At 36.1% G+C, this 21,004-nt stretch overlaps 1 protein-coding gene across 2 annotated transcripts in view; it reads left to right on the top strand.

The window, feature by feature from the left end:
* tusc3 (tumor suppressor candidate 3) overlaps positions 1-21,004 on the top strand; it is a 151,398-nt gene that overhangs the window by 72,807 nt on the left and 57,587 nt on the right. For both annotated transcript variants that reach the window (XM_067403710.1, XM_067403709.1), the window contains exons 2-3: positions 12,780-12,949; positions 16,121-16,238. In XM_067403710.1, the coding sequence (XP_067259811.1) occupies positions 12,783-12,949; positions 16,121-16,238 (285 nt within the window). In that variant the 5' untranslated portion in view covers positions 12,780-12,782. The remainder of the gene's footprint in view (positions 1-12,779; positions 12,950-16,120; positions 16,239-21,004) is intronic.

Raw genomic sequence — 21,004 nt, forward strand, 5'->3', positions numbered from 1 at the left:
AGAGAGAAATAAACAGAGATAGATTAAACATTTCACTACCACATCTGTTAATGGAGTGATCTAAAATAAGACATCCATTGATTCTAGACACCCTGCAGTTTATTTATTAATATTTTTATTTAACAGGAGCAGCTGGAGTTGGCATATCAATTACCACATGCACGCCATTAATCTGAAAAACATTGCTGCCACTATGTTAGTCATTACACAAGTTCTTACCCAATGAAAGTTTTCAAAGAACAGAACTAGAACTCAGAACTCATTTACTCCCCACAAGATGGGTGAAACAACTCCTTTGCAATTCCTCATTGACAGTTTGGAGAGAAGCGATTAATTTTGATCTATTGGGTACTGTACATTTTACCCGATGCTTTCCTTCAAACAATACTCAAATTTTATGGAAAGTGTACATAATGTATACATGTCACATAAATAATGTATTTATGTGATTATTATATTGAGCAATTTGTGTAATGAAAGTCAGTAGCACTCTGTACAATAATTTTAACAACTTTCCTCATGCTTAATGGATGTTAGCGGATAAATGTCCTCTGGTGGTGCTTGCCATATTATTTATAATGGTGTTTCACTTGCAGCGTTAAAGAATAAACATTTAATTAATTTTGGAATTATTTATTTATTTTATGTACACTGTTGTTTCAAGGTTTGGGGTCAGAACTATTTTTTTATAGACATTTTTTACTTTTATTCAGCAAAGAAACAATAAAATGTGTCAAAAGTAACAGTAAAGATATTTATAATGTTACAAAAGATATCTATCTCAAATAAATGTTGTTCTTTAGAACTTTCTACTTTCTAAGAATCCTTAAAAAATGTATCACAATGTTAAGCCGCACAACTGTTTTTATCAATATTGCAAATAATAAGAAATGTTACTTGAGGACCAAGTCAACATATAAGAATAATTTCTGAAGGATCATGTGACACTGAAAACTGGAGCAATGGCTGCTTTAAATTCAGTTTTGCCATTACAGGAATAAATTACCTTATATAATATATATTTAAATTGTAATAACACTTTATGATTTCACATAACAGTATTTTTAATCAAATATATCTTGTTGAACAAAAGAGACTTTCAAAAACATTCCAAAAATCTTACTGACCCTACACATTTAAATGGTAGTGTAGTTTTATTTTCAATAAAAGTTGGTGTTCATATTAAATATCATTACTTGTGTTCCATATAGAATTTCAGTTCAGATTTCCAAACCTAAATTTTATGTTTAACAACAAATATTTTTGATTGAAATTATCTGTTTGAAGGACATCCCTTCAGACTTTTTTTTTTTTTCACTTTCTGTTAGAACATGATATTTACACAGTGTGATAGAAAATGATTTAAAGGTGCAATATGTAATATTTTTGCAGTACAATATCAAAAAACCACCAGGTCAGTGTTATTTTGTTCACTTGAGTACTTACAATATCCCAAATGTTTCCAACTATTTGTAAATCGTGAGAAAATTGCAATTTTAACCAAGGATACGGGACGTGTGAGGAGTCGCCTGTCAATTGCGTCATACCCGCGTTACCATCAGTTTCCAGTTTTATTTTGTAGAAACCATGGAAACACCAAAGAAGCTTTAAAATATTACACATTTTAATAGACAAGGGAACATCTGTTTTGATATGTTTATAGACAGAAAACGAATTGCTGTTATATAGCTCAACACATTTAGTCTTTTTGTTTAAATAAATTTTCTTCATTTTTTGCGAGTACCATGCTTTACCATGCCTCAGAGAAAAACACTATTTTGTAAAATAGCTAACATAGCATAATCAGATGCAGCTTTATTTTTAGTAACAGTAATACATAATTTTCTCCATCATACAATACGTTTTAAAATTAATTGCATGCAATTTATCAACACAAGACATCCGTTATTAAATATGATATTCTAAAATCGATCTATCTTACTGCAGTGTGTAACAGTGTGTCTCAGCAGCCGCTGAGCGAATGCAGAGTAACGTTATAACATTTTCAACGCACTCAAATGTATCTAACATGATAAACAGAGAAAAGCGGAAGCGGCACCAGCAACTTTGTCATCATGAAAGTTCTGCAGCTCGTGAACTGTTCCTCGTTCAGCTCCCACAACACTCGGTCCTCTTCTGCTTCATACTACAGTAACGTTAATAATCTCATCCATGAACATGAGTTCTTCCCGACTCCAATCCCTATTCGTTTGCACCATCCGTTGAGATGAAGACCACACGTCCCAAGATTCTGCTCTAAAACTTGCCGTCATCAAGCTACGCCTTTGTTTTGAATATGCTTCTGGCGACCTCTAGCGGACAAAATTATTACATATTTTACCTTTAACATCGTTAAATCTGTATTTAAAAAATAAATAAATAAATTGTAAAGCATTTTCACTGTTTTTAAATTAGCGTCAACAAAAGCCTGACTGTTTGATTTTATTTATTTTTCTTTATAAATTAATTGTTGCTGCCATAGTCTGCTTAATTGATGGAGTGTTTGGAGGGAAGTTTTGATGTTTAGTGGTTATCAAGCACCGGTGTCTTCCATCCTGTTGACACCATTTCAGTGGAGAGAGAGGTCTGAGGTGTTCTTTTTCCTTTTTCTTTTTCCATGGGGATGAAATGAAGGAGGGATGAAATGGAGGTTGTGCTCTCTCTTGAAAGATGACTCGTTGAATTGTTTCGTTTAGCCTTTGACCCTGGTACCACAAGCCCTTTTGGAAAAAAGTGTCTGTGAATGTTTTGTGTGTGCGTTTGTAATCACGCAGATCATCAGTCACTCTGGTTTGGTCAAAGTGGAATGGAATCTCACTCCTATTGCATTTCTCCTCATCGTTTCCTCTGTGCTCTCTAAGCATGTGGCTCTATGGATGTGTGGACTCATTCCATGCCAATGTGAAAATGCCCTCATTCACTGGGGAATTCTAAAGCCATGATCAGCCTCTTTTCATTCCCTCCGCTCGCGCTGCGGAAACAAAAGAGAAGGAAAATGGTCTCCGGTTCTCTAGCGCCACCCTTTCATCACCGTTGGTCTTCGTTGACTAAATTTAGACACTTTATGATCAAGATCCATTCCCCAAATTGAGCAGTGGACCATCATAAAGTATCTGCACAACTGCTCTGTGATCAGCAACTTCTACGAAACTCCACAACTGCTTTTGCAAAAAGGATCCTTCATTGATATTCAATGTAGATCTCTTCCCACTGTCCCGGCAAACTCTCACACCAGGATCGTTCTGCATCTTCTGCATATTCATGAGCCCATATTCAGATGCCACCACCACAAATCACATTTTGAGTCATGTCTTGTGGAGTCGAGGTGATGATTATGTATTGGATGTGTGCACGGCATTGGGGAGCGATAGATGCCACGCTAAGTGTGTGCGTGTGTGGAGGGTTAAAAAAGCAGACGGTAAGTGTTGTGAATAGAGAGAGAGATTAATGAGACAGACTCAGTCTCGTTCGATGACAGCAGGGATACAGATGTCCCATCACAGTATGTGGCCTAAACTACTATAGAGAGAGAGAGAGAGAGAGAGGAGAGAAAGATAGGAAGGGGGAGTTATTTTAGAAAGAGATAAAGTTAAAGAGAAGCAGAGATGGGAAATGGTTACATTTTAAGTGAGTTTTTATTATTTTTTTAATGCAGGCAGATGAATCTTACACTCAAACTGTGAATGCCAATCATTTATTTTATATAATATAATATAGAATAGAATAGAATAGAATAGAATAGAATAGAATAGAATAGAATAGAATAGAATGGAATGGAATGGAATGGAATGGAATGGAATGGAATAGAACCCAGTTTAGGTCAGATAGCTGCTAATGGTGGATATTTTGTTGAATCGAAAATGTAAGTTTTTTTTCTATGTATAAACTGTTTATGTTTTTGTAGTTTGTGTTGTACAGTACAGTAATGCAACGCTGTTTGCTAACTGCCACTACAGGAAAAAGTGCAGAAAAAAAGGAAAGATATGCATAGATATGTTTACGTCTAATTTATAATTTCTCACATAGCATTACATTTACCTCAGGCAAGTCATTTAGTGTCCACAGCATGTTAGTTCACTAGAGAAATGAACTCTAGAGGGGAGCATTTCACTAAACATATGCACTATATTAGCTTATATATTCACTATACTTACTTTACGTGCAAGTAATATCTTAATTTGTTATGTTTAAATAAACTTTTCATGAAAACAAGTTATGACAGTAACTGTGTAAAAGATTATATTTCAAAAATGAATTGGAGTAGTAAAATAATATTGAAATTATAATTAGATTTAGAAGTTATTGCAAATCCTGCCTTTTGTGCAATTTACATGTCTATTTTTTTTATTTGACTTTTCTTTATTATATCTGAAAAATAAATAGGAACTGAATTGAATAGTTTGGGCTCTGTTGTTAACTGTAACCTAACATCATAGTAATTAAAAACAGATAGTCCCGCCTCAAACTCTCACCATTGATAAAATCATTGTTGCATTTTGGCTGGTCAGGATTTGGCTAACGTATAGCTTTAGCTGTATTCACGCCATGTTGTAATTACCGTACATAAAGCTCTGTATGCTTTCGAAACGCTCTTGTGGTACTTTGATGTCATACACCAATTGGTTGAACACACCTTAAATCTGCAGTGGTCAGGTGATACAGCGGCCACGTGGTAAAAGTCATAACTCTCAGAAACAAGTTGTAATTACACGTTTTACAAGCACATGAAGGCTTTTTACAATTCAGAATCGTTATGGTAATTACAACATGTGCAAAATTATCACAAATTAAAAATTAATTCATTGGCATGAATCCAAATATTGGATTCATGGCAATATTGTCCAAAACCCCACTTTTCTTGGGTGTTTCCAAACTTTTGGAGGGCAGTGTATATATTACATAAATCAAACAAGACCTATTTGTAGGACCATTATGATAAAATATATTTATAATAAATTTTATAAATAATTTTCTGATTCATGTTAAATTAAGTATGCTTAATAAAATTAAATTACTTGATTCTAAAAAAATGATTCTAAATAAAATGTTTTATTTAAATGTTACTTGAGAACTTTAACTTTTTTTTGTATATTCGCCCATGTAAAACAGTACATTTATGCAACAGTCAGTGCATTGAACACCTATTCATCTATTTATGCCATATTTACACATTCTTTTAGGAATTTGCATTTTCTTCTTTTTATGTCCTCTATTGTAAATTTAATTTGATGGACCCCAACAGACCAATGGGCACGTCTTTTGCCTTTTTTTTTTGGGTGAACGTGAGTGTCCTTTTAGCAGGATCATGGGTAATGTCTTATATCAGAGTCAGGTGTAGGTAGTGACAGTTAAAGATTATTTCACTCAGCTTCTCAGTCTGCACCCCACATTGTCTCCCCCTTATCTCACTCCACCAGTCCTTCTTGACAGCGCTTATAGAAGAAGTCACAGTGGCAACAATTAGCCTCGCTGTAATCCTGTAGCTTGTCTGGTCCTGTGGCAACACCACCTGTCAGGACACAAGGCCTTTGTTGTGGTGTGAGTGACTTTTTCTAAATGTCCTGTGTCAGAATGCCGACATGATGTCGGAAAATTTTCTCCACAGGTTTGTGTCTTTAGAACTCTTTAGAAGCTTTTAGAAGCTTTTTTTGAAAATGAGCATGTTTAGTTCTCAGAAATTTTTCTTTCTGACATGTTTGGGATGTGTCCGTCTGGGTATGTGTCTCTTTCTTTGTATTTCTCTCTGTTGTTGTTACCACTTTGACACAAAATCTATTTGTTCAAGATCTTTTGAAGGGCTTTATAAGGGTAAGGATTAATTAAAGGCGAAATGATGATTGGATATGTCAGGTTTCCAAAGGGTATTGTAATGTTTTTATTCATTTGGTAGATGCAGTTATCCAAAGCGAATGTATATAAAAGTACACTTGTTATGCTTTTGAATTTTATTGGTATAACTGTCATTGGTTATACTTTTATTGTATAACCAATAAATGTAATACCAATTAATTTCAGGGCATGTTTATTTATTTTATTTGTTTGTTACCCTGTGAATTAAAGCCAGGTTTCAAAATCATGAGGGATTTTACATTTATCATGAACTAGATGTAAAAACAGAAAGTACAACAAATATTACAATGATGCATAAGGATTCTGGAGTTACAAAAATTTTATTGAAAAAAGTAATAATAAATAATGAATAATATTTTAAAGTATGTTAATAAATATATTTTGTATTTTGCATTATGATAATTGAGGAGATTTTTTTTTTTTTTTCATGAAAATATGCATATCATATAAACTTAATATTTTATTTTTATTTTATTATTTATTATTATTATTTTCTCATTCTTTTGGTTTTTGGGTGAAACACTCAGCCAGGAGCTGCCCACTTTCACCATTGGAAACCAAAATGCAAAGCAACTAACGTCAGTTTGATTTGCTTTTGCGGTATGTGCCATTTCCAAATAGTTAATTGTTTTGCTTTAATTGTTTTAAAATCAGCAGTGCTTCCCACACATAGACTTTACCTGGGCGGGCTGCCCAAGTGTAATAATGGCCGCCCAAGTATATTTAGAGACACATTTTTGCTTTTATTATATTTATCTTCTAGTCCTCTATCCTCGAGAAACTAGTCGTTTCATTCCAACGGGCGCTGCATGTTGCAAAGTCACAAGGCGACGCTGTTGCGCATTCTACAAGCTCGCGCAACAGTGCCTCAGACTGCTTCAAAGTGATTCTTAATCAATGAAAAGCGCAGATTTATGCCAAGCGATTGCTAATGAACTCAAGTTGATGAATTATTACAAAGTGTTATTAATGGCCTTTATATAAAATGTTTTAGACGATTGTAAGAATCTGAACGATTAGCCTACAATAGTATAGACATTTCAAAATAAGAGTCCCGGTGTATTTCAGGTTTTTCTTTTTCTTTTGGGCATTATTGGTATTTTGGTTACACAATAAATTGTATTTAATTTGATTTCCATTTAATTCATAGTAAATTATTGTAGTCTCCCCTACAGGAAGAAAAGACTAAGAACATTATTTGACACATATATTATTCATTTTATAAATTTTACTAGTAAAATCTGTGTCCCATTCACTGAGAGAGACACAATATGACAGCAAGGAGAACATACGAAAAGGTGAACCATTTAAATGCTGTAATTTTGCATAATTTACAATGCATAATAATGCATAATATTAGTATGTAATTAAATGTAATATGCTATGTAATTAAAATTAATTTCAATAAATAAAAAACTGTTAAAAATCACACATTATTTGTTTGTCACATGTAGTAGACGATTTTTGTGCCGTGGGTAATAGGAGGATTTTTCGTCCGGCTACCACCGCAAGTATATTTCAAACCTGTGAGAAGCACTGATCAGGACTTTGAATGGATTGTAGAATCTTCACTGTTGTAGGGCATTCACTCTCTTGTCCATGAGCCACTTCAGTGTTAATTTGCCCTGAAATCTGAAAGAAATTTCTCCCAACTTGCAGGAAAGTGCAACAGGTCTTCTTGCAGTGTGTTCCTATTATTTTGCACCATCCCATTCCATTCTTGCTTTGTGTTTTAATGAGATGCCCAGTCCCTCCAGATGAAAACCAGCCCCACAGCATGATGCTGCCACCACAATACTTCACTGCTGGTATGGTTTTTGGCTGGTATTATTTTATCACTATTATTATTTATTTATTTGTTTTTTATAAAGATCTGCACCACATCACTTTGAATTTTGTATAAAAAAGTCTATATTTCTGAATTCCACAATTTTCTTTAAAATATCTGCTTGAAAGGATTCCAACTTTCATACCATCTTTTCTGAATACAGTCTATACTTGACAGAATCCATCTCAAAGCAAAACCCCCACACACACATATACGTAAACGATGCCGATGATAGAAGATGTACTTTGTCTCTTTCAGCAAGGCCCACCTTAGGGACAAGCTGTCAGCAACATCCGTCACATTACCTAAACAAAGCACCTGCTGAAGTTGAGCTGGAGAACAGGAGATGATTAAAATAAAAGCTCTCAATGGCAATATTTATTCTTTAGACACCTATTAGACACCTTTGGCTATTCCTGTTAAGGAAAATGAGGACATGTTCCATTTTTTTGAGGGAAATAAAAGCAGGAAGAATAGAATAGAAGGAAGGAAGGAAAGAAACATCTGAGGAATCAAACATGAAAAATCTGAGGAATCAAACATGAGGAAACGGTCTTTGTAGTTTGGACACTGTTTCTCACTTTTCCTCTATGCTTGGCTAGTCCCTCACACCGTGGTCAGTACAGCACATCATTAATGCTGGTCTGATTGACAGCTAAACTGACAGCCAAGCTGTTTGGACGTTGTGGGTGGAAACCCTTTTTTTCCTCATTTTCATAAAGAAGACTGACAAGCGTACAAAAGAGACGGGAGGAGAAATGACATGTACAGGTCTGTGTGTATGTGTGTGTGCTGAGCACATGACCACTAGATGTGCTGAAATATTTTAAAATCAGCATTTAAGGATCAATGTCGTTGCAAAACCTGGACGAGCGATTTTGTAGCGTCCAGGCAAGTATTTTCCAACCCTGTTCCTGAAGGCACACCAACAGTACACTTTCAAATTCTTCCTAATCAAACACACCTGATTGAACTCTTCAGTTCATTGGTAAAAACTCCAAGATCTGAAATGTGTACTGTTGGGAAATACAAGTCAAGGGTGTTCAATTGTGCTCCTGGAGGGCCATTGTCCTACATTTACATTTATTCGTTTTGCAGACGCTTTATCCAAAATGATTTACAAATGAGGAATACAGCGATTTATCATGAAGAGGCAACTAAACATAAGTGCTCAAAATACAAAGTTTCAGACTTTGTTTAGAGTAGTTTAAGCTAGAATAGGGAGGGATTAAAGGAAAGTGAAAGCATATTCTTTTTTTTCTCACTTTGTGATGCACTACGAGCCGTCGCTCCCTTACTGATTGTAGGCTTCTGGTAGGGACTCGTAAGAGTGATTGGAATGTCTTGTAGAGTTTCCAACCTTCCCTGACACACTTGACTGGAAGTTTCTAGTAATCCTGAATACCTTGGTTAGCATGTTCAGGTGTGTTTAATTACAAATGGAGCTAACCTCTGCAGGATAGTGGCCCTAGTCTAGGTTCGTATACCTCTGGTCTACGACTTGTAAAGGCCACCTAATGTTAAATACTGTTCATGACATTAATGTTGATATGCCTTTTAAGATGACGTCTTTTCCTATTTTATACTCGCTCTTTTACATGTTTGTGAAGAGTGTGCTTATTGTGTGAACCATCTATAAAGACTCATGGGACTACCAGTTCTTTTTTTGTTCTTCGCTTAGTTCGAAATACGTGAACAGCGATATGTTTTTAGTGAACATCTGATGACAAAATAAACACACTTGCACAAGCTCTAGTTATCTACATTTATTTATAGCACTCTATACAATAGATTGCTTAAAATCAAGCAGCTTTACCATATTGAACATGAAAACCAGTGCCAGTGTCTTGATTCATCAGAAGTATTTCTGACATCTGACCTCGATGGACTGAACCGAAGAAATGAACCAGAAAAGACTTTCATGTGAAAGAGCACACCTACCAATTACATTTTCGCAATGGACCAATGGTAGTACAAAGTTGCTCACAGCTATACCTTTCGGGAAAGTTCGCTTCAGCAGACTGTTTTGAACTCCCAAAACAAACTCCAAACACCTGATTGTTTTGAAATTACATCACATCAGTTCATTCTTCGATTTTGTATGAAGTATATTGGGGCCTTAAAGGCTGTGATGTCAGGCCAGCAGATAATGTTTATATGTCAGCCAAGTTTTTGCAATGTGTTCCACACCTTTGGCATGATTCACACCACCATGGGCATCTTTTCGGACGATTGAGCGTGTTGAATCATTGTGAGAGACACCATTCTGGCTGTTCAGCTAAGTAAACTTAAGTAAGTGAACAGTGCAGGAGAAGAAAAACAGAAATGACAAAATCTAGCAAACAATGAAGCCAACAGGGCACAAAAAAAGGCTCTTCTAATTTTACGTCTTCATCTTATCTTAGCATTCCATACAAGAATATTTTCATAACAGCGTGACCATCTGGAATAAAGAAAGTGGAAACTGTTGAACATGATTCATATTCAAAATAAGCAGCCGCTGCTTTGTTTACAGTTTGTGGATCCACAGTCCTAGTTCTGATTTCCTTTTTTGAATGACAAATACAGACTACTGCCACCTGCTGGTAGGGGAAGTTATTTCCTCTTATTCAGACGCAGAATGTACATGCTGGCTGGCTACAGTCGGCTTTCATCATTGCTAGTTTTATGATGTTGGCTTGGTGTGTGTCAGCCTAAAGTATCATGAAAAATAACTCTTGCTTTTTTGTTTAAAAAGTTATATGTTCAAACACAAAAACATTTCATTGCCCCTATCCCCCTCCCACAAAATCATCACTTGCATTACTTCATAGCATATTCCTTGCGCAGAAATACAGAGGAGGTGGCAAGAATATGTTGAACTGCATGAATAAGCTTGAAAAGAAGTATTTTTTTTTTTTTTTTGGCCTGCTTCCTTTCCAATGCTAACAAACATCTATCTTGTCAAGCCTGGGGTGACCTCCGCACGATGTTTCAATTTGGGCTCACTGACAGAGCCATCACTTGCCTCCTTTCTGTCAGACTCTTCCAGTCCACAACAAATGCAGCTAAATAATGCAATGTGCCCTTGAGTTTACACACTCCTCTGATCATCCTTTTAAACAAATGAGTGCCCAGAGCCATAACATCTGAAGTGTTGTCAACTTTGGGCAGGAAAAAAAGCAGGACAGAAATATATAAAAGACGAATTATTGCTGATGTTAAGAGAGCGAGGGAGGGAAAAGAGGGGGAAGATGAAAACAAGAAACAGGGCATTGGGGCATAGAGTATGTACAGTGGTTGGATAAAGTATAGTGTGTCTCTGTGCTGAATGGTGAAAATTGTATAAGGTTAATTTGAGGCTCAAATCACAGTACTGGATTACTAATGAAAATGGTACACAATATTGAGCTTAGTATTGTAGAAATCCATTAACTGTACTCCTTGCACTTACACATTATACATACATAGCATTATAGCATTACCTTCTGTATGCTTTCCCACAATTTCATTACAAAGCGCATGTTATTCATTAGTGTTATTTGGTGCGTGCAATTAAATTTCACTGTGACATGGAACGCATGTAATACGTGACCAAGTTATTTTAAGTTGACATTAACTCAATTTACCATATGTTTGTTGCCTTATTGTGAATGATTTAGTGCATATTATTTCAAAGCATTAAGTTTTCCAATCATATTTGACTCCATTTTAAGTTTTTGGAAGTTACTAAAACCTGAATTGTTTGAGGACTGAGCCTTGATCGATTTGAAGTTTTTTGAATGTTAAGTTCTTGGATTTTAAAACAGAGCATTATGAAAGAGAGAAGTAAAGAGAGTGTCACACCTGTTCACTGACCTAGTTCTTAATATGATAATGGAATGAAAAGGCACTGCAGCAGGCACTGTTGCCAAGTTTTTTTGTTGTTTTGTTTTGTTTTGTTTTAGTCCGCGAGTTGAAGCGACTTCCCACCCCCCGGAACATGATTAGGCTAGTTTTGGCCACCATTGGGCTGATTTTGTTACGCAAACCTGGGGACGCGGAAGATCAGCAGAAAACCAAACAACAAAACAGACAATAGCCGTTGCAACGGGGTTCAAGTGCGTAAATAGCGATTGGCACTCTGCACCGAACACCAATTCCACTGAATATTTCTTCTTTAGACCATTGAATTTGCAATGTCTGAACAAGCCCGACAAAGAAATTTCTCGACGTAGAAGAGCACTACTTCAGTGGATGGCATTTTTTTATGCCAATTTTTTTTCAAAGGTTTTAAAGGGGAATGTGTGACCAAAAAAGTTTTCATGATGCACTGCAACAAACTAAGTGGAAACATGAAAACCCATTTTTTCTGTGTGCTCTCTATTTTAATAATCATTAAAGATTCACATCATTAGCTTTACAACATGCTAACATCAAACCAGTGTTATTTTAGTATTCATATTTTGAATTAGCTTTTATTTTAGGGTTAGCTTTTATTTCAGTTGGTTGACAATGCACCATTTTTGGTTTGTTTTTCATCTAAAAATTTTTTTCATTTCAGCTTTATTTTAATAAACTGAAAAAGTTTTATTTTTACTTTTAGTTAACAATAACAACACTGCAACAAACTATTAAAATTAATTAAAGGTCAAGCTCTCATGTGGAGTGCTTTTTGTGTAGTCCCTGAGCTTCTATAGAAATTGTCAACTATCCTAATATAAACCACTATAGGCTAACTCCTGCTCTGAGATTGTATTGAACTCATCGGGTACTGCCTAGTATTTCCTTTAGCCATTTTTCCGTCAACAAGCAATCTTTATGGTGACATTTACAGAATGTCTTTCTTAGACTGTAAACAAAAAAGAAATAGGATGTTGCCTTTTGCAGTTACAGATCAGTTCAGCTTCTTTTCCTGACCTGAAGTCACTGTTAATATTTTTGTTGTTGTTGTTAGTTTGTTTTTGGAATGACAAGTTGCTTATGAGGGCTAATGTTTTTGTTGTTGTTGTTGTTGTTGTTGTTGTTTGTTTCTCCATGTGGTTTTCCTGGAGAATTTATGTAATGTTAGTGCATAGATTCTTTAGTGTCTGAACAGTACACAACTCTATGTATTTCTCTATCCCTATCTGTTGTCTTCTAGAACATGCTGGCAGAGAAGGTGGAGCAAATGATGGAGTGGAGTTCCCGCCGTTCCGTGATCCGTATGAACGGGGATAAGTTCCGGCGGTTCGTCAAAGCTCCACCCCGGAACTATTCCGTTATTGTGATGTTCACCGCACTACAACCCCAGAGACAATGTTCTGTCTGCAGGTGAGACATGCACATTCATCTTTTAGTCCACAGGTATAACGCTGTATTTACTGAAGTCAAATGATAATACCAGGCGTAAACACGGTCATAGATAAAGATTTGATCTGCCCCAGAGCACCACCGGAAAACCTTCTACATCTGTCTAGTTCCAAGCAGCCTCCACCCCAGACATCATTCCCATCTATTTATCCCACGACAGCTACTTAGCCCCCATCCACTCACCTCACATCCATCTCTCCCCTCATTATCCTTCAATCGTCAGCTAAAATGACTCCGTGCTCGTACAGTCATGTTCCTCAGCTGAATATCAAGCCTTAGAGTGTGAACCACTCCCACTAGTCCTATTCCGAATTCTCAGACATCATCTACCAGCTTCATTGAATAAAGATAACGGACTGGAACAGTCAGTGCTACCAAAATAGAGGAAGTTAATTTAAAGCAGATCGACCTTTAAATGCCCAGTCACCCTATCACGTCAACGTGACCCCTAATGCTTTTTTAATTATCTGCTGTCTACTCAAATCACATGTTTTATGTATATTCTCGTTTTTCCTCCTTATTTGCCCTCCATCCCTATCCCTGTCAATACTTAATTGTTTTCTTTCTCCCTCTATTATTTTGTCTTGAATACTGTAGGCGTAGGTAACAATGGTCGACTAATTGACTAGAAGCTGAGTAGTCTGTAACTAATTTGTAAGTTTAGCCATTTCAGTTTGCATGGAAAAGTTGTTTTTAAATTTATCCCCAGTTCCCCACTATAGCATTACTACATCCATACAGGTTCAGACAGATTTCTTTAGTTGTAGTGTCGCACCTTGGGCCAGTTTTGAGCACCTGCAAAAACAAAACAACGAAACTTAAAAATGCATTTAAAGACCCCTGAATTCTGTTTTTAGGTCTCTCCAGAGATGCTCAATTGGGTTTAAGTCAGGGCTTTGGCTGGGCCATTCAAGAACAGTCACGGAGTTGTTGTGAAGCCACTCCTTCGTTATTTTAGCTGTGTGCTTAGGGTCATTGTCTTGTTGAAAGGTAAACCTTCGGCCCAGTCTGAGGTCCTGAGCACTCTGCAGAAGGTTTTCGTCCAGGATGTCCCTGTACTTGGCCGCATTCATCTTTCCTTCGATTGCAACCAGTCGTCCTGTCCCTGCAGCTGAAAAACACCCCCACAGCATGATGCTGCCACCACCATGCTTCACTGTTGGGACTGTATTGGACAGGTTATAAGCAATGCCTGGTTTTCTTCTCACATACTGCTTAGAATTAAGGCCAAAAAGTTCTATCTTGGTCTCATCAGACCAGAGAATCTTATTTCTCACCATCTTGGAGTCCTTCAGGTGTTTTTTTTTTAGCAAACACCATGCGGGCTTTCATGTGTCTTGCACTGAGGAGAGGCTTCCGTCGGGCCACTCTGCCATAAAGCCCCGACTGGTGGAGGGCTGCAGTGATGGTTGACTTTCTACAACTTTCTCCCATCTCCCGACTGCATCTCTGGAGCTCAGACACAGTGATCTTTGGGTTCTTCTTTACCTCTCACCAAGGCTCTTCTCCCCCGATAGCTCAGTTTGGCCGGACGGCCAGCTCTAGGAAGGGTTCTGGTCAGAAGAAATGGACAGCACCTGAGTTAAATATATGAGTGTCACAGCAAAGCGTCTGAATACTTAGGACCATGTGATATTTCAGTTTTCTTTTTTAATAAATCTGCAAAAATGTCAACAATTCTGTGTTTTTCTGTCAATATGGGGTGCTGTGTGTACATAAATGAGGGGGAAAAAAAAGAACTTAAATGATTTTAGCAAATGGCTGCAATATAACAAAGAGTGAAAAAAGTTAAGGGGGTCTGAATACTTTCCGTACCCACTGTAGGTCTGAGGTGGGGTGGGTGCATTAAATGTCAGTAATTTTAGCACGTTATTTTTTCCATAACTAATTAAATTAACTTGTTAAATTGACAGCCCTAGTTTAAATCCATTATACTGTGTATTGGACTTTCTTAAATTAACTAGTCATTCACCTCACTGAATTCCATGCCTGTATTTTGTCCAAGGGTCCTTAAAAGTTTTAAAATGCCTTAGTCACTTTTCAAAATTGAAGGCTGTAAAATGTCTTTAAATATCTTAAATAGCACAGGGGGAGTCTTAAATGTCATAATCAGAGAACAGGAATTGCTTCCGAAATACCGAGTCAGTGCCGTGCTTTTTGTCATCTCCCCAAAGGTGTTCATGAAATGCCATTTTACCCAAGTCCCAAAGGACTTTGCTCTCCAGAGCACTTTTGACTGCAGTAAAGTCTCAATGACAGATAAGTTAACATCAGCTCAGCACTTGCTTTTTGAAAATGGACACTCAGCATAACATGAAACATTAATGTGTATAATCATGCATATTTAAACTTGTTTGTTTTTACCACCTGCAGAGTGCTCTGCTCTATTGATGTTTATGGGTACATTTAGTTTATTGATGCATTTAACATGTCTTTAAATTGGAAGCTTTCAATCTGTAAATTCATGTTTATTTAGCACTATTTGAATGAGATTTGTTTTCTGAACAATGTTTCAGTTACAGTTATTAACATACTGTAGGATGCCTGTCATTTCATAAACCGATAAAAAGGGGATTGGGATCTCTGTAGTTTTTACTAAGATGGCCGTTACAGAAGGTAGTGACCTGGAGATGCAGCATGTAACCAGAACTAAGACTGACTTATGTGCAGGGTGTGAAATTCAAATTAACACTTACTGGTTATGTGTGTTTTGTCTATGCGAGTGTATGGGGGAAAACATGAGCTCTTTGAAGTGATGTGAATTCTTTTGATTCTGCTTCATCAATGTTTAAATTCCATTTGTTTGTTTATTTATCGGTGGTGGACATCACAGTGACAATTTCCGGGAACTGGCAGGTGGACATCTTTGTTGTGTCTGCAGAAGAACAGATACCTAATTAGCAGCATTGTCTGCTTTTTTTTCCCTCTCTTGTTCTCTTTATACTGTCTACCTAGTATGAAATAAACAGCAATCACTGTAATAAGTAACAGTGAGATGATGTTCCTGTAATGAAGTCCCTCTTGTTGTCTTCTTTTTGTTTGCTATCTTTCTTCTAATGAGTAATCTCTTACTCTTTCTCTGTCTGTCTCTATGCTTCTGAAAATGTCTCTCTCTCTCTCTCTCTCTCATAGGCAAGCTAATGAGGAATATCAGGTGCTGGCTAACTCCTGGCGATACTCTTCGGCCTTCTCCAACAAACTGTTCTTTACGGTTGTGGATTATGATGAGGGCGCTGACGTCTTTCAACAGGTAAATATCCAGCTCTATTTCTCATTCACATGGATTTCGTCAGGTCTGTCTAGCTATTTGGTTTATGCAAAGGGCCCTGCAGAGAGAAAACATCAAAATATAAGAGATTTTAAGAAATATTTAAATATATTCAGTTCACGTGCAAATTAAAAATTGAAATCAAATATTGTCATATATTTGTTAAATATCTTAAATAGTATATGAAAAGTATCACTCACATGGTATTTGACATTAATTTAATTTAGTGTATGTAGTTAAATATTGCTGCTCATTAATATTATTGATATAAAGTTACATGCAGATTAATTACTTATATAATATATATCAGTGGCGTGCGGTCCATATAAGCTGTGAATGCTCTGCATACCCAAGCCATTCGTGGACTCGGCAATTAATATTAACATTATAAATTACTATTGAATCCCTTGTTTGATGTGTACCATAAAGCCTACATGATTGCTAATGCGTATTTAACTGTCCGTAATTTATTTATTTGCCAAACTACGGTAATTTTCTTTAAATCTACCAGTTACAGAGACTTCCAGGTAAGCTGATCTACAGCAGCTTTTGTGCCTTCGCGCTTTTGTTATGGAGCGTCATAATCGTCCCGCGTTCTCATTGGTTTGCTGGTCTATGCGAGTTTACATGGACAGGATAAGCAATGAGCGGACCGCTTGCCCAAGAGGAAAAAAAAGCTGCTGCCAGATCTCGATCACCGAAAATCACATTTTATTTGATACAAAACTAACTAGACTTAGCCAAATGGGGAAAATCATAACTTACACTATTTTCATAGTATATATATATTTAATTTTCCCCACAAGGAAATTGGCCTAATTTCTGTATGAAAACTGAAAACAAAATAAATTATTTAAGACAGTCCTACTGTAACTATCAGAGGATGTTAATCAATAGTCTGTGCGTTTGTTAAAGTCATCAGTTTGCATAATTTCATCTTAATTTTTTAAAGAATACTGATATTTGTATTTTTATAGCCTTATTATTTTATTATAATTACATTCTAGTTTTTATAATATACTGCTAATACTAATGATATTATATGCCTACTTATTTTTAATTATTAATTTAAAAAGTACTTCTGGCATACATTTAAATTGACGCCATGGTGTTTTTTATTTGTTGTGTCTGATTTAGTGTCCTAAACTGATACGATTAAAGGCGATGTTGTTTGTGTGACACTAGCGGCACATAGCGGATTACAAAAATACAACATATTTTGCAAACGCACCTTTCGCATGTCGCGCCTCCGTCGACTCAAACATCACAAAAGTTCTTACAGGTGCTTGTGAGGCACGTCTCAACAGGTAAATGTAGGCCACTCTCAATAAAACATAGAAGTACTTTTCGCTGTGTTGCTATGTGTCATAAGCAACTGAGTAAACTAACATGGTCTAGAGCAGGGGTGTTAAAATCATTTTAGGTTGATGGCAGGATAAAATTAACAATGTGTGGCAGAATTACCATTTTTTTCTTTTAACCTTAGTGCGCTCATAGTTGCATTAGCCTAATATTAACCATATAAACAACAAATTAATTTGCGAGAGAACTTGTACACTGCTCTTTAAAACTGCATTTGTTTTTTACAGCAAAAAGACCATTAGATTTATTTAAATAATGCTTTATTTAATATTTTTATTAGCACCATTATTTTTTTTTTAAGCAAATTGGCCGATCCTGGTACTGTTTGCAGATTTTTTTAAAGCAAATGTATTTGTTGTTAATGTTTCCACAGGCCAAACTGGCCTTAAAAATGTGTAGCCCTTTGATATTAGAGGCAAACTCTGCATTTTTATCACAATCCCAACAATGATGTTATGCACAAGCAGTTGTTTTTAATTTAAATTATTGTATAATTTCAAGAATAACAGCAAAAACAGCATGGCCTGATTTTAGCTTTGTGAAATTATGCTTCATAAGACATCTGCACAATCAGCAGACGGACTGAATGAAAATGCAAATTCAATCTCTGACAGTAGGTGGCGCTTAAGGAACAGCAGCGATATAGCGTTTCCTTGGTTACTGCTATACAAAAAGCAGTATTGCTTGGCTACTACTTTATAAATGCCATCAAAACTTTTTTGAAGACAGTCCCCTTCAGAGATACATTCATATCAACCCTAATTTAATATTTATATTATCCTTTCTATATTTTGCAAACAGTGAACTTGTGCATGGTGCAGTATTTTCTCTGCTGGTGCATGTGTTCTCCTCTTTGTTTCCGTATTCAGCTTGTATCTGTGTTAACATCCTGTTTACAGACTTCATAAATATTTCCATAAATTAAATTTTGGGAAATTATTACAAAGCAGTTTGTTTGCAAGCCCGGAATAAAGATTGACCAAAATAAATCTAAAAACGTTTGGATTTATGGCCAATGGGCATCTCTTTTTTTTTTTTTTTTTTTTTAAGTTCAAATCACCCCAGATTGGACAGCTTTGCGGGCCATATGTTTGACACCCCTGGTCTAGAGAGAATGTTTATTAGCTGTAAACCCACTCAGCGTATAGCGTTATAACTGCAATGGCTACATTTTTTACATGACGCACCACTCAGCATACCCGGTTAAAAAAAGTCACCGCTCGCCACTGGTATTTGGTCTGAGATAATGTATAATACTAATTATTATTATTATTATTATTATTAGCATTATTATTAGTAGTAGTAGTAGTTCTCAGGTTGCCTGACTGAAAAATCAAGGACATTTATAGTGAATATATTTTTTTCTAGTTATGCTCAGCTCTGAAATTGCTCTTTGTGACTAAAAAAGTCATGGAATCATTGTTCAAAAGATGTGGTGACTTTGTTCATGGTAATTATCTAATAATAACCCCTACAAAATAGTTGGTTTAATTTTAATTAAATTATACAAGCTCAGAAAAGACAAGCGTTTCCTGACCACATTTACTCTTTGTTCCATTCCTTCCACACGCATGCTCAAATGGTCTCAACTTCTAATTTGTCAGAGCCTGACAACTTCAGGAATTACATTTTAAAAAGCAGCAAGAACAATCAAATGGAAAATAGCTCCCCGTCTGTTATCCATGTAATGAAATGTCACACTTCTCAGAAGCAAATTATAGAGAAGAAAATCTTTATGACACAGAACATGCACATTAATTTAACACACGCTGATACGTAGCTGTTCTACTGCAATTTGCACACTAAACGGAGTGAGTTTGTGAAGAAAGCTTTATCATAAACTGATGTGTTCTTGCGCTTATAGATGCCTGTACAGCTGTATAGGGTAATAGTCATCAATTAGATTAGCACTACTGACATCCATGTGCTGTTATTTCCTCAGTGGAGTCTCTTATTTGGGTTCATCAAAAACCTTATTCATTCGAGTAAAACAAATTGCTCCAGCTCATAAAGACATCAAGCCCCTAGGGAAAGTCTAGTGGACAAGACTCAAATGAGCTTTCTGATTTATTAGTTTATTACTTAGTTTATATTAGGCTTTTTTTTGGTATAATCATGAATCTAGGCACTAGTGTTATCACACAGCACTAGTGTGATGAAATTTTCACTATTTATAAGAGTGGCTGGTATTATAACTCTAAGCAGCTTTACATAAATGCATCAACTACAAAACTAGTTGTTACTAGGGGTGTAACAATATACTATGTCAAAATATATTCAAGTGTACAGAGTTTTAGTGTCAGTACTACATTAAACTACTATATAAACCCCTGGTTTCACAGACTAAAATGCACGTTTGAGCTGTTTTAACTGAAAGTAACTTGCACTGACATATGCAATAATCTTAAAATATGTCAGAGCGATTTTTATCTCAAGATGCACACCAGAAATGTTTTTTTCTAGGGTACGTTTATAAAGGCTACTTAAAGGGTTAGTTCACCCAAAAATGAAAATAATGTAATTTATTACTCACCATCATGCCGTTCCACACCTGTAAGACCTTTGTTCATCTTTGGAACAAAAATTAAGATATTTTTTGTTGAAATCCGATGGCTCCGTGAGGCCTGCATAGCCAGCAATGACATTTCCTCCCTCAAGATACATTTAGGTACTAAAAACATAAATCAGTTCATGTGAGTACAGTGGTTCAATATTAATGTTATAAAGTGACGAGAATATGTTTGGTGCGCCAAAAAAACAAAATAACAACTTATATAGTGATGGCCAATTTCAAAACACTGCTTCAGGAAGCTTCGGAGCATAATGAATCAGCGTATCGAACCATGATTCAAACCGCCAAACTGCTGAAATCACATGACTTTGGCGCTCCGAAGAGCAGATTCGATACACTGATTCATTTGTGCTCTGATGCTTCCTGAAGCAGTGTTTTGAAATCGGCCATCACTATATAAGTCGTTATTTTGTTTTTTTGGTGCTCCAAAAATATTCTCGTCGCTTTAAAATATTAATATTGAATCACATGAACTGATTTAAATATGTTTTTAGTACATTAATGGATCTTGAGAGTAGAAATTTCATTGCTCCCTATGCAGGCCTCACGGAGCCATCGGATTTCAACTAAAATATCTTAATTTGCGTTCCGAAGGTTAACGAAGGTCTTACGGGTGTGGAACGGCATGAGGGTGAGTAATAAATGACAGAATTTTCATTTTTGGGTGAACTAACCCTTTAAATACCCTAATTGAACAAAGGCCTAATCCTGGCTTAGTAGAATCCTCTCTGTAAAACCGGGCCATAATGTTGAATATAATGTATAATAATGCAATGGGGGAATATTTGTGGGTCCTGATAATGCCAAATGGCTT

The sequence above is a fragment of the Chanodichthys erythropterus genome, chromosome 12 (genome assembly GCF_024489055.1).
Source record: "Chanodichthys erythropterus isolate Z2021 chromosome 12, ASM2448905v1, whole genome shotgun sequence".
NCBI classification, from domain to species: Eukaryota; Metazoa; Chordata; class Actinopteri; order Cypriniformes; family Xenocyprididae; genus Chanodichthys; species Chanodichthys erythropterus.